Raw genomic sequence first — 14,787 nt, forward strand, 5'->3', positions numbered from 1 at the left:
ACATTTTTAAAACCCTTGCAAAAATATATATCATGTCAATAACGTTCTGGCGTGTAAATCGTTACATAATGACAATCCTGTTTTCCAGCGAGGACAGTAGTTCACATTTTCTGAGATTGACAGTCTCAACAGAAACAGAACATTTATATTTTTTGCATGCCTATTCGCATCTTATTTTAAGGTTAAAATGTAAGAGCCACGAGTCAAAAAAAGGTATGGATGCGAGGGTTTAACATGTTGCCATATTTTGAGTCAACACCACAATATCAAAAGATGCGCATAGAAGTCCTATGAAAATGTCTATCAATAAGGCTTAGGTGTAGTATTTTTCTACTCGAATATTTATGTGGTCAACACGTTTGATATTCCAATTGCTAAGGTAATACAAGTACATCTACAAACAGTAGTCTACCAGGTTTAGCAACTAGGTCCTAAACAAAGCAGGACCCCTCTCATGGCGCGTGTTGTTATTTCTGTGTGTTGGCTATGCTGTTTTAAAGTCAAAGGGGCAACCCAGCCTCTTTATTTATACAATTTCACCACGAGACATGACAAATCATTATTCTCAGACTTGCACGAGTTGTAGGTCTATTTCAAACGGAGGCAAAAATGTACGAGTGGTTACGAGCTCACTTGAATTTGGACAGAGAATGACACATGAACTTTGAGGTTGTTTAGAGGCCCAGTGGAGTCAAAAACGTGATTCTTTGTTTTACATATATTTTCACACTATGAGGTTGAAATAATACTGTGAAGTTGTGAAAATCATCCGCTATAAAAAAAAATGCTGTAACCCAGCACTGGGTCACTATAGCACTGGGTTATTTTGACCCAGCACTGTTGGGTTATGTGAACGACCCAACACGTTGGGGTTGTTATTTTGACCCAGCCGTGGGTTATTTCTTACTTTATTTCTAGGCTATTTTTCTACCTCTTCTCTATTACAGAATCAGCTCATTTTCCTAAAGTATGAATACTTCTAACAATAATTCTTAAAATGACATGAGGCCAGTCATGACAAATTGTAGATAGAACACAACACATTTATCCTCAGCTATTCGTCTCAGCTACAAAATGAAGTCATGCAAAAGTCAAAGCACAAATAGGCAAACATTTCAGAAGCACAATCCATCATTTGAAAATCACAGCAACCCTACCAATTTAAGCTAAGGAATGGGGCTGAAGAAAAGTATCAACTTTACCCTCTACTCCCCCAAGCCCTACCAGGTATACATGTTCAAGTGCATTCTTTGTAAAAACAACAAAACATCATGTCTCCAAGAACCTGCCCATTCATGATGGTGAATGCCAGGGACGAGAGACGATAGTCCCCGAGACTCAGAACAAAGGGTGTCGGGTCGCTTGTTCTTTTGGTCGCCTGGTGGAGATATTCAGTCATATTGGTTCCAACCGGGAGATTAGAGAATATGACTATAAAATGTGGAACAATAAGACACACATGACACTTTCCACAAGCCAACACGGACACACACACAAACACACACAGATTGTGGCCCTTCCTATTATTCAGAACATGCTACACTCATATACAGTCTATTGCTGTGCGCAGGAGGTTCATCTACATTGAGTTCAGTCCAGAAACTTTGTGCGTGGTTTACAGTATTACATATTAAATAGTATTCAATATTCCACAATCCCCATACTTGCAATATGAGTTTCGGGCCTCATCAGTGCTTGTGCGGGCAGTCTTCTGTCTAACTTTTTACACTGGTGTTGGGGGAAAGCCTTTTAGGACCATGTATTCTGTAGTATATGGGGTACAAAGACATGAGGTTTTAGGGGACAGTCAAATGGTTAAAGGTGGAGGAACATTTCATTTCAATATGTAGCTAGCTACCTGCACTGGGTACACTGATGGTGGGAGGAGCACTCTCAGGGCCTTTAGTAACCTATCGGTTGGACAAAGACATACCAACGTTTAAGTGTAGAGTCAAAATGGATAAACTTCGAAAATGGACTAAACTTCGATGAACAATTAAGACACTCTTTTCATTTCAATATGTAGCTAGCTAGGTATAGCTACCTAAAATAACTGTGTGCATCACCACTGAGACCAGCAAGCTAACTCGTAGAAAGAATTAGGCTAAAAGCCATACAGGAGCCTAACTGAACCACCATAAAAGCAAAAGTTATAAGCTTGCCAACTAGCTACCAACCATGTTAAATTCAATCAGAAACAGAGAATAGGCCTAGCTAAGTAAAATATATAGCTAGCTGTTCTAGCTAGCCAAACAGAGTGAGAATCCTAGTTTAAGCTAGTTAACTACCTGAGGTGGAACAATGCACCACACAGTAGGCCTACAGAAGACAAGCGTTCTACAGGCACTGACATAGCTAGCCGAACTTAAACAAAAACCTTACATTTGCTACCACACAGAGTACAGGACAATAGCTTGTCAGCAGGCTCGGGCTAGCATGCATGGGGTTGTTTGCTAGCTAACATGATCTACAAATGTCAATGACTGAGATAATACAGAATGTAATTATGATAGCTAGGTCTATTTAACCTGAATGGATAATTACAAACGTTAGCTTTGTACTAACATTTTTTTTGGTCAGCCACAACGGCATGCCCCTTTTGTCCATAAGAAAAGGAATTCCCCTCAGTGCCGGATGCAACAGTAGACTTGTTACAGATGCAACAGTCCTCATTCACAAGCTTGCCGGATCACTTTATCTTCTGGTTTTGGTGGGAGAATTTAACCCACTCACTGGAACATAATCTCAAAAACCCAACCTCAATAACCCAGTATCAACAACCCAATGTTGCTCCTATTAAAGAAAACAACCCAGCTAAGTGACCAAATGCCTTCAACCCAGCAAATGGGTCATCCAAACAACCCAGCATTTTTAGAGTGTGATATGTCCTTTAAGTGTAAGAGCTGTTTGAAAATACAGCTGGAGATTTCTGCCTGTTTTGGTGCGATGAAGTTTCGGCCTGCCTGGTGACATCACCAGGCGATAATTAGTCAATAAACCAATCAGAAAGAAAGTTTACAAACCTCTTTGCCAATAGCTAGTTTTCAGTTTTCCCCTCCCAACTCATACCACTCCGAGGCAGTTGTAGCAAAATTCTTGCTTGAGAAATTGCTCCTTGATAGAAGCTATTTTTGTTTATTTTTGACAATTTTAATTGAAAACAATCACAGGTACTTACGCATTCTGTTCCTTGAGTCGAATTCAAACAATATCAGAGCAATTTGAGTTGCATACACTCTTAAGAAAAAAAGGTTCTGGATAGAAACAAAATGGGTTACTTTCTTTGCTTTATATATGGCACCCATTAAGGTTCTATATATAAACATTTTGTAGGGTTCTTTGACCAGAACCCCAGAGGTTCTTCTTCACTGAACCAAAATCGGGTTCTATATGGAACCAATGTTGGTTCTACACTGAGTGTACAAAACATTAAGAACACCTCCTCTTTCCATGACATGATCCCTTATTGGTGTCACTTGTTAAATCCACTTCAATAAGTGTAGATGAAGGGGGGGAGACAGGTTAAAGAAGGATATTTAAGCCTTGAGACAATTGAAACATGGATCGTGTTTGTTTGCCATTCAGAGGGTAAATTGGCTGAATATTCTAAATGTTAGGAAGAACATTTTTGGTTCTATCTCGATTTTTTTTAAAGAGTGTAAGCAAAAGGGTAAAAAAACTAAACGTTTTGCATATTGACAATTAGACGGAGACCCTTTGATTCGTTTCTGAGCAAATAACTAAAAGTCTAGCTAATAGCCTAAGAGCAATTCATTGAAATGATTAATGTTGATGCGTATTGAATGGTGTGAGGTCAAGGCCATTTTCACTTACAATATTGAATCTTTGCTAAATGCTGTAGCTTATTTCAAGTAGGTACATTAGGCTACATTGGCTGTGGAGAATGCAGTGGTTTCTCTTCCAACCACTAAAAGCAAGGGTAATGGAATGACTGCTTTGATTGGTTTCCTCGCCTGTCCATCATTTCACCCTCTTGTTAGAAATATAATCCAGTCTTTCATTCTAACGCTAATTAATCAATTTGAGGACACGTTTCGTAAACCTATAGGTACCTATTCAATATGTCTCAGAATATGTTAACATTATCTAATAAGCGCTTGCTCAAGTTAGTTTTGTTGTGGGTTGATTTCGTTCTGAACATCACCCACACATACGCAACCTACTACAGAGCAATATTAAATGTATAGAGTAAGTTCAGTGCGGAGACTTGATAGGTTAATTGTACCAAACATGGATGCAATAAAAGGGATATAATGTTTAGTATTTTACCATTTCTATTATGAAATGTATTCCTGTTTTCAGACTGACAAACATGGAAGTTGTAACCCTCCATTGTAGTTTTATGTTGGCGTTTGCATGGCGTTTGCATAAATGCATTTATTATATTATGGAACCTGGGGTATGGCATTCAATTATATTTTATAAAATGAAAAAGTATTCTCCAAAGGGTTGTGTTTTGTGAGTTAAATGTTGCTGTAACGATACCTTTAGAAGACTATTCAAGTTGGCAAATGAAACCAGCATCCTGAATTCGAGATCCTCAGATATGTGTATACTAATACCCATGTCATAACCTTGAGTGAAAATGCAGACTGCGTGTGTGTGCACATTCTCTCTCTCTCTCTCTCTCTCTCTCTCTCTCTCTCTCTCTCTCTCTCTCTCTCTCTCTCTCTCTCTCTCTCTCTCTCTCTCTCTCTCTCTCTCTCTCTCTCTCTCTCTCTCTCTTTCTCTCTCTCTCTCTGTGTGTGTGTGTGTGTGTGTGTGTGTGTGTGTGTGTGTGTGTGTGTGTGTGTGTGTGTGTGTGTGTGTGTGTGTGTGTGTGTGTGTGTGTGTGTGTGTGTGTGTGTGTGTGTGTGTGTGTGTGTGTGTGTGTGTGTGTGTGTGTGTGTGTTTGCCCGCTTAGGAATGGTTGGTAGTATCTCAATTTAAATAAGGAGTAATTGTGGAATTGACCCATTACACCATTCCCGGAGACACAGATACCTTCGTGGTTTCAATAGATAAGTTATAACCCGTTATAACCTAACTCGTGTTCAACATGGGTCATTGCATAGCATAATAATGGGAACTTTAGGCCGAATTCAAGTACAACTTTTTACAAAATAGTAATTGGTCAATAAGCAATGTCTTTGTTCAGTTTACCTCCATTTAAAAGGCGATAAGCCCCAATAATAACACGTGATCTGAATAATTATCATGATCTAAATATTGTTTACTACATGTGAATCACTATACCTGTGTACTTGCCCTTGTTTGTAATGGGAGGACTATGTGTGTTTGGGGGACTGATGTGTGTCGATTGGTATGCCTATTATGTGTATTTGTCAGTGAAATAAACGGTAATAACGATGAATGCCTAGGTGTGAATGTTCTTTAGTGTATTTTGTTCTTTTAAATGTTGTTTTGTGCACATATTGATGTTTTACGCGCGCTTATAGGAAAGGTTTTATTTGCTCATGGGTAAAATAACATATTTCCATTCCTTTTATTGCCTAAATAGCTGTTGATTTGTGTTTAGTGTGAAATAAGCACAGACACATGTGCGCTTTACGTCTTTAAACTTTATTCAGTCTGCTATACAGTGTTTTGCTTCATATCGAATATATTTACCATCATGCGGAGTAGCGAAAACATAGACAAGATACACATTATGCGTATGCCGCCCATCCCCTTGTCATGTTACGTTTACGCAGACGGAGGCAAGCCAAAACTAGTTTGTCTATTTGCAGGCCACCATGAAATAGCTTCCCAATTTGATGTAACGAGGTTGAGCTCCTTGCAAGCAGATGTCCACCCCCTGTGCAAGTGGGAATTTATGGCTGAGGCATGTAGCGTCTTAAAGACAAATATAAATCAGAGAAGTGGTAATCTGAAAGCACACATAGATATTCAATTGGTGACGACCACACAAAGGACCGCAGGTTAGTTTCTTCGAAGTATATCGACAGCCTTCAGCTTTCATCACATCTAGGGTAAGCCACTTGTACAATGCGCATACATTGGAACTCATTATGGCAATAACTCGTTGCAAAACAAAGCTTAAGTTGCCATTTCTATCCAAATTAGTGCTGCCCTTCTTTCATTTTTGATGTGATCAATTTCTGATTGCATCCACCGTTGCATTTGCTTATGCCGGAGGACTCACTGCAGAATTATTCTCAAGAACGAGGCCTATAGTAACAGGCTAATCTCTATTCAAAATGAACTTGGTAGCGCGGGCTTGAGCTTTCAAATTATGATCCTATTATCAAACACGAATACGTGTATCTGCTGTGGAAAACAACAGCATCATACATAAAGTAACCATCAAGACAAGGTTCCTGAGTAATGTAGATGTAGTACGGTGTGATCAAGGGGTTAAGCACAAACGTAATTTCAAGCAATACACCTTGAATTACAATGACGCGTAATTTAGACACTTTTTCAATGTGTCCTTCACAATATCCCACCTAAAAACATGCTAGGACAAAATACAGGAATGCTCAAAACATGAACGAAATGAAATTAGGTCTCAGTACTCACCAAACACACAAACCATAACAATAACATCAAGTTAGAACATATACATGGAGTCAAAAATACATAGGCCTACATAATAAGTCGCTTTGGATAAAAGCGTCTGCTAAATGGCATATATTATTATTATTATTTGAGCGCTGCCGTAGAATTAATTCAAATAAGCGTGAGCTACATTTCTTATCACATTGAAAAGGTTCAACAAAGATCTCGCTATGCTCTGTGTTAGTTCATTTTCAACCTTAATGAATCGCCATGCATCGGATATCACGAAATGTTATTCTTCAGGCCGTCCGATTGCATTCGCCTGTGACACCCGCCATTTTCCTTCCCAACAGCCAAGTGCGCAATGGGATCAGCTCGACTGAACCAACCGCCGGCTGCATTGTATCCTCTCTCATCTCTCAGGATAAATCAAGACTACCATATTACAACTATAGCACAACCAAAACAAAATACAATGTCATTCAATCTCGAACACCATATGAACACTGTAGTGACATATGTATAAAATCATCCATCGAAAGAAGAACATGATGTTTCCATGCATTGTCCTATAATTGTATAAAGCCTATTGAAGGAAAGGAAACAAAACATTGCCCTCGTATTGTGCGATCAACACACCCCGGGGTGAATCCTGGCCCCCTGTGGTTGATGGGCAGGAGTTTGAGGAGCCTCGAGCCACAGAGAATGGTGACGATGTGTGGCAGAGATATCCAACAAATGACCTACGTCATCGTCCCAGGGCCAAGGTTGGTGGGTGTGACAAGAAAAGTATTCCAGCCTTGATCTCTGCCTGCGAGCATCTCCCTCCTCCTCCTCCCCTCCTGTCACAACTAACACCCCCCTCTTCCGCCTTCAGCTTTAGTCTAAAGGGATTGTAGTGAGTAGCAGGGAATAAACACACACACACACAAATAGAGAGAGAATCGAATAGAACATTACACAATATAATATAATTCTATAATATAATTCTTAAAGAAGAATTTAACCCAAAGGCATTATCTACATTCATTTCCACAAGAAACTGTGAAAATATAACTACATGTTAAAGCCCATGCCAACATGTTATAAAACGTATCATGCGTGAAAACGTATACATTTTACTGGGATAATAAAGTGTATTTACTGGGCGTACTAAAGCTGGCAAAGTTACCTGCTGTAGTTTAATGGGAGGGGTCAAAGTTGGACTCTCTACACATTCCTTTTTCTTTTCCCACTCACTCCCATTGGTCGATTCCTCGCCTGCACACATTTCCGGGCAAAAGGGGCTCCTTGATTCCACTTTATTGCAGCGGGTTAAAGGTGAAGGCCTTGACATTATTGAAGTTCAAAGACTACTTTTAATTATAAATTGTAGTTAATACACACACGTGCAATATTCCATGCACATATGCTCTGTGTGCACGCGGGCGCACGCACGTAGGCTATCCACACACTCATACACTCACTCCGTAAAATCTGTCCAACACACCCCAGTAATGTCCTCTATATTTATAGATGTGCACACACACCTACCACCTGGCAAATGTAGTCAACAATTAGTAAAGACATAGTTTGGGCAATGTCAATGTATAACCTGACTGACCTAGAGTTCCACGATCTAATTTTTGAGGTCCGTTTTTCTCAGAAATATCTGAGGTATGAAGCAGTGGTGAAGGCTGAAATGCTAAAGGATGTGTGTGTGTGTGTGTGTGTGTGTGTGTGTGTGTGTGTGTGTGTGTGTGTGTGTGTGTGTGTGTGTGTGTGTGTGTGTGTGTGTGTGTGTGTGTGTGTGTGTGTGTGTGTGTGTGTGTGTGTGTGTGTGTGTGTGTGTGTGTGTGTGTGTGTGTGTGTGTGTGTGTGTGTGTGTGTGTGTGTGTGTGCTTGTGCTTGTGTGTTGTGCAGTTGGAGGGGGATTGACGCTGTGCACAGCACCGGCCCGAGTTCACGTTGAACAGTCTTGTTGCTAAGTTTTTTGTTTGGACAGCCAATCTTACTTGTTTACTATTTACATCGGAAGTGAACGCCATTCCCTCCGAACAGACGGTGCAATTAAGAGAAAAAAATAGTCATTTAGTGCCTCTGTCTTTATGACACTGTCTGGACTGCAAGAGTGGCGATTCCATTTAGTGGGCACTAAAGGAGGATCCCGTTCCTCTTTCTTTCTCTGTGATTCTGAGGTGTAGCCTAGTTTTTGTGCTGTCGTTTCCGTGTACTTCTGTGTGTGCTTGCAAAAGCTCAAATATGCAGTCCTAGAGTTATATCCACTAAGCATGTAAGCCTGGTATACATGCACCGCTCAACAGCCCCACACACAGACTCGCAATCTCTCCACATGCTTCTAACTTGGTTTTATCAAAACAGTGGCACAAACATTTAGGCTACCCACCCCACTCAAATCCCTTGAAAATAACCATCAGATAGACCGAACAATGGCCCAAAAGAAAATCGAAGGCATAAATGCAGTCGGATTATTTTGCCAATATTTTTTAATCATTGCCTACCACTCTCAATCAATCCGCTTGAAAACGACATTCACATAGGCATGACCATGGTCAATAATAACATCTATGACAACAAAAAAATCCACCAGTCTGTTAGTTTTGTCTATACGCCTGTTTATTTCATAGGTATCTTTATATTAATGATACACAGGCACAACGCCATATTTTCCTCCTCTTTCATAAAGAAGCACCAAGCATAAAGCAAATAATTTAAAGGAGTGTTAACATTAAAGCTTTTAAAGTACACAGCTTGGGCGGTGTAAAGAAGATAGCAGCAGGGAAAAGGGGGGAGCGCAATTAAAAACAAAATCATATTTACAGTCACGAATGCACATAGTTGCATAGTCTGTACAAGGATAACATCATTACAGATTGTACACGTCACAGTTCTCGGTGGCAAAATGGACACCTGTAAATGTATTATTGTGTGTTGAATATTCTGGTCGGAAACAGAAACATGGTAGGCTACAAATACATCGACCAGAGGAAAGGGAGCGTTTAAATGTCCAATATAGGCCTATCATGGCTTCCGAATTGCGTTGTAACATGTAATACTATTCAACAAACAATAATTGTGAAATGCACAATTGAATAAACACAATTAAGATTCGTGGTCAATACACGGAAAACCATATGAACTCGACAGCAGCATATAAATTATTATTCTGTATAATCACCTGTATATATGAACTAGAAAGTATCCTGCGAATGAAGGCTACAGGAAAATGGTGCCTTATCACGCATACATACAGCAACCCCGAATGTTAGAAATTGAAATAACCTCATCTTAACATTTAGTTGCTCAACATTGCTGCCGATCTGTCTTTTTGAAGTAACTTGAAATGTGTTTATTACTGGTGATAAGAATTCACTGAGAAAAGTGTGTCATTGACCTTTTGACTATAATCATTATGCTTTTACACTCCAGAGTGCTCACAATAGTGGGTTTCCAGAAAAGTACTGCAAACGATCTCTGCTTAATTTCTTTTCTTTCATTCTTCGATTCTGAAACCAGATTTTAACCTGTCGGTCGGTGAGGTTCAGCATCCGGGAAAGCTGCATCCGTTTCTCTTTGTTGATGTAAACGTTAAAGAAGAACTCCCGCTCCAATTCTCGGATCTGAAATTTGGAGTATGGACACCTCTTCTTCCTTGTGCGAGGAGTACCTGGGGCAATCAATCATAAAGGACATGATCAGTGAAAGTTCAATGGGATTGTTTTCCATTTACGCACAGATATTCACATGAAGTTAAATCAGCCGCTCACACATATTCACATCAACACAAAGTATATAGCCTCTCTATGTGAATACACCATTCAGGAATTTCGAGAAGCATCAATTTGATTATACCAATTATGTCAACATCCAGCACTGCACGTAACACATCAGACACAATCATGTAAATTTACAGCCTCCAAGTATGTGTTTTGGTCTCTTACAAATATACAAAACTAGACCTTCGCTATCCATTTCCAGACTCCTTCATGTCTCTGTGAAATGCGTATATGTTTCTATTCGATGTGAATCTAAAATGTATTTCGGATCTGAGACACACTACATCACAGTCGTGGTCAAAATGTCATGAAAAAGATAAAGTACAACGACACAAAACATCTCTGGAGTTATTTCCTGATTGGGATACATTTGGCTACACAAAGAGACGCCAGTGGGCCTGTGTGTGTGTGAGTTAGAGATCGTATGTGTGTGTGTGTGTGTGTGTGTGTGTGTGTGTGTGTGTGTGTGTGTGTGTGTGTGTGTGTGTGTGTGTGTGTGTGTGTGTGTGTGTGTGTGTGTGTGTGTGTGTGTGTGTGTGTGTGTGTGTGTGTGTGTGTGTGTGTGTGTGTGTGTGTGTGTGTGTGTGTGTGTGTGTGTGTGTATCAATCACTGCAGATTCAGGCATAAATATATCAGGGCTAACCGAATGGAAATGTGTGTCACTTGGACAGAATGTGTTTGGTTCAATACTGCTGTGCAATGCTTGAATCCAGATATTGACACAAAGTCACACTGGAGTCTCTACGACTGATGACACTTGTATCCCTTTCTCTTTCGTTGCAAGGAAACCACCACAACACAATGATATTGCTATCTTCGACATTTGCCCAGATAAATATAGATAGATGGATACTTATGGAGCCTGCCTCTAAGTGTACAAGGCTAATAATCTCACAGCACGTCCTTTAGTGTTATAGTTTGCGTGCAAGCTGCTAAAATAAAATTCACAGGACGCCAAAAGCAATGTTCTGCCCAATTGGTTTTTACTCACGACAGCCCAACACGAAAATCCCTTAAAATGCCCAATGCAAGTTCATGATCAAAGTTAGCATTTGTCACAATAGCGCGCTCTTAAAATTTCACAGACTCCACGATAGAAGCGTCTGTGTATAACATCCTTTTTTTTCAAAGCGCTTTCCCATCGTAAAAAGTATTCTCATTGGAAGAAAGAGCTTTGTAGGTTATAATAAAATCCTTTGAATGCTTATAAAACTCCACATAAAATCTGACCGACAAAAAACACCGGGCTAGTCCCTTTCCCCATTTACAGCTTCGGTACCTACTCGAGTGGCTGTTCTTGCTGGCGCTGGGGTCCTTGGTGGCTGAAGAAGAACACGAGCCCGAATTTGTATGTTCCTCCTCATCCTCTGTGTCCTTGTCTTGGTCTGGGACGCCCGGTAGAGCCGCTGGCTGCTGGAACTTTGTTTCCAGCTTTCTAGCCTCGCTCTTTTGTAAACAAGTATCTGCTGACTGATTGTCCGTGCCGCAGTATGCGGTCTCAAAAAAGCGGTCGAAACCTTGAGGGAGGACGCTGTTTTTCCCCACTCCGGGGTAGAACCCTGTGGAGGGATGGTTGGAGCTGGGATGGTGGTTATGGTGGCTGTACACATTCTCGTTCGTTTTCATAAGCATTTCTGTCATGGTGGATTGCGGAAGACAGTCCCTGTGCACCAGATCCTCTCCAGAGTAGCATGATGCATAATTGCTTCTATGGTGCCATTTACTAGAAGGGTCCAATCCATAGGAAACTTCCCGTACCGGCTGCACTTGAGACAGATTTGTGGAATATGGGTAGGTTATCTGCCGCGACGAGGCCTGTGGAAGAAATGAAGAGACGGTAGAAAATTCGGGGACGTAGTAGGTGCAGCTGGGGAGGTAGATGTTAGAGGCGCAGCCCGTTCTGTCCCCAAACTCGGATGTCCGGTCTTTGCGCGTCTGGGAGCAGAAGTTTCCCAGATTCACTGAGTTAAACATCTTTCCCCCGTACTCCGTACGATAGATAGATGTTTTGGATTCGAGCTGTTAGAAGGGGGAAATTTAGGAAGGCGAGATGACGCGCAATCCGTCTAAGTCGCCCGGAGACACGTGATCGAAAGTAGATATTGTCATATATCAACGTGGAACACTTGGATGTGTAGGAGTGGTTCACTTAGGCAAGATCTAGGAGGTTCAAACTATTCATTTTCAAAACACCGCAGGAGCAGTAAGAAAACCAGTAACAGATTCCTGTTTGTTTACATATGTTATGGCAATTATAAAGATAATCTTTAGGAGGCTATTTATGTATGGGAGTGGGCTAAGCTAGCACAGGTTTAGTATTTGATATAGCAGACTAAACATGCTTTTGAACTCTACAGGTAAGACTTCACTATTAGGCCTATTATGATTATGATTATTATTATAACTATCACTATAGTATAGCTACTACATTAATACATTCGCATATTTTACAATAGCCTATACTGGAACACAGCAGAATATAGACATTTTACTCTCACACATTGTAATGTATGACTAACCACTACCAGCCTTACTGACAAAGTGATCCGAGATCACTGCGAGGTTAAGGCAAATCTATGCTTTATAATGAGACCAAGATTTCAAGACCACACTCGAAGCGCTGCTGTTTTCACTCTCATACAGTCTAGCAGGCTTTATGCTATTTGTAGGTAGTCTTAATGTCCATCGTGAATCAATGACTAGATGTTGCCTTGCTTGAGATGTTACCATTTTGAAACCTGGGCATTTTTCATCTAAACCACTGTAATAGCCTATATTTACATTTTGAAACAGCCACCAACAGACTAACATTTCCCTATAATGAAACCCCCCCACAAAAAGTAGCTATTCAAAATAGGCATTTTTGAATACATAGGCTAGTTGGCTTCATTCCCGTGCTTCAGGGACATCTTTCTATTTAAGTTTTTATCTCGGATTTTATTTGATCAAGGCATGGCCTTAACGGAAGCCGACATGTTGTGGCTATAGTTTCAACATCAATGTGAACTAAATGAGAATGAACAAGGATGCAGAGCATAACGTTTAGGGTGGCCTACTCCATTAGTTTGACTACATCACTCATTTTCCTAATTCAATCCATTTCTCTTGGATCATGATAGGCCCTCGAGTGAATAGCCGGGAAAGTCAAGACCAAGCATCCAGGCTGAACATGGAGGAGAGAATAAAACCAGCTAAGTTTAACCTTTGACGACGAAAGGCTGTCAAAACAACTCTAATCCACCAACTGCAAACTATAACATATCAAGTCGTCGTAATTTTGAATCGAGAAAGTCTACACGAGAGTGGCTATATTAAAGCTTAATGCGCCCAAATAGTCTCCAGGAGGCCATTTATTTTGTTTTGAAGTACAAGAGGGGCTATTTCTGCGTAGTCTCTACTGTCTCACTGGGCAACAAATGAATCGATTTGTCATAGAATACCTTCACTGACAGCTGCATAGCAATAAGAAATCCGGCACTATATCTCTGTCTTTAGGACTACAGTGTAGCTTTAGGACTAGTTGCCCGATTAAATACACATTGCTTTACGAAAGAAAAAGAAAACTCTAGGCTACCATTATTGATTTGTTTTAATATGCCTGAGTGCTCCGAGGCAAGGTAGGCTAGATTAGTTATCGCCTTCATTCAAGGAATTTAAACGACATTTCAGTTGAAAAATATATCTCACGGCTGAAATCCTCATCACAAAGCTCTAAAGTAGATTAGGCCATGCGATCAACTAGAGGAATGATATTTCAATCCTGTAATAAATGTATATATATATACACATTTAAAATACCCTTGTGTGCTCTTTCTCTTATGTGGTGAACGTTCACTGTCGTATACAGAATCACGTGAACTACAGTTGCCAATCATCAACACAAAGGTAGGATCATTGTATTGATAAATCTCACTAGACTATCAATAGCTTCCTATGTTCCAAAACATTTTTTTCTTCTGAAGGTTAACCTGTATGCAAATTATAAAATGACATAACACAAACTATATGGTTCCAATAGTTTAAACGTTTAAAATGATCATGGGATTAATATTATGGAATTATGTATGTACATTTTTTGACGGCCCACTTTTTGTCGCCTAAAAGCACATTTTTTTTTGTAAAACATCAAAAAAAGATGACTATCATGAGTAGATGTATATATTTTGGAGAGAGGTATATGGCAATGGAATAAGTTTGTTTTACAGTCCCCTTCCAGCAGATACAAAGTTGACGTGCACGATGTCCTCATCCAAGTACAAAGAAAGCAGACAGCTGCCAAGACACAGCACTTGAATTTGACCACTAAAATCCTCTACGCGTCTAACCATAAAACGCCGAATGGCTGTAAGAAAAAGCTAAATCCCTTTGTTCTACAGAACACATTAAAGTAAGATGGAAAAAGGAGTTTAAAATTGGTATACACTCTAATAAGTTCTACCCACGCATGTAACCATGCAGACATAGGCCGACTGTGGTCTTGAATTATGA

At 40.1% G+C, this 14,787-nt stretch overlaps 1 protein-coding gene across 1 annotated transcript; it reads right to left on the reverse strand.

Moving 5' to 3' along the window:
• Positions 1–9,114: 9,114 nt before the first annotated feature.
• Positions 9,115–12,631, reverse strand: LOC124046074 (homeobox protein Hox-C11a-like). The gene is made up of 2 exons (XM_046366050.1): positions 11,583–12,631; positions 9,115–10,189 (listed from the first exon to the last, which is right to left on the reverse strand). Exons 1-2 carry the CDS (start codon positions 12,271–12,273, stop codon positions 9,957–9,959), a joined length of 924 nt encoding a protein of 307 aa, XP_046222006.1. The 5' UTR covers positions 12,274–12,631; the 3' UTR covers positions 9,115–9,956.
• Between the last annotated feature and the right edge of the window lie 2,156 nt (positions 12,632–14,787).

The sequence above is a fragment of the Oncorhynchus gorbuscha genome, linkage group LG10 (assembly GCF_021184085.1).
Source record: "Oncorhynchus gorbuscha isolate QuinsamMale2020 ecotype Even-year linkage group LG10, OgorEven_v1.0, whole genome shotgun sequence".
NCBI classification, from domain to species: domain Eukaryota; kingdom Metazoa; phylum Chordata; class Actinopteri; order Salmoniformes; family Salmonidae; genus Oncorhynchus; species Oncorhynchus gorbuscha.

Bases quoted from the DNA above. Each gene is read 5' to 3' on its own strand.
- LOC124046074 (XM_046366050.1), bottom strand. From the start codon at position 12,273: ATGTTTAACTCAGTGAATCTGGGAAACTTCTGCTCCCAGACGCGCAAA. The intron at 10,190-11,582 runs GTAGGTACCGAA...TGATTGCCCCAG, and splicing joins CAGCAAGAACAGCCACTCGA to GTACTCCTCGCACAAGGAAG.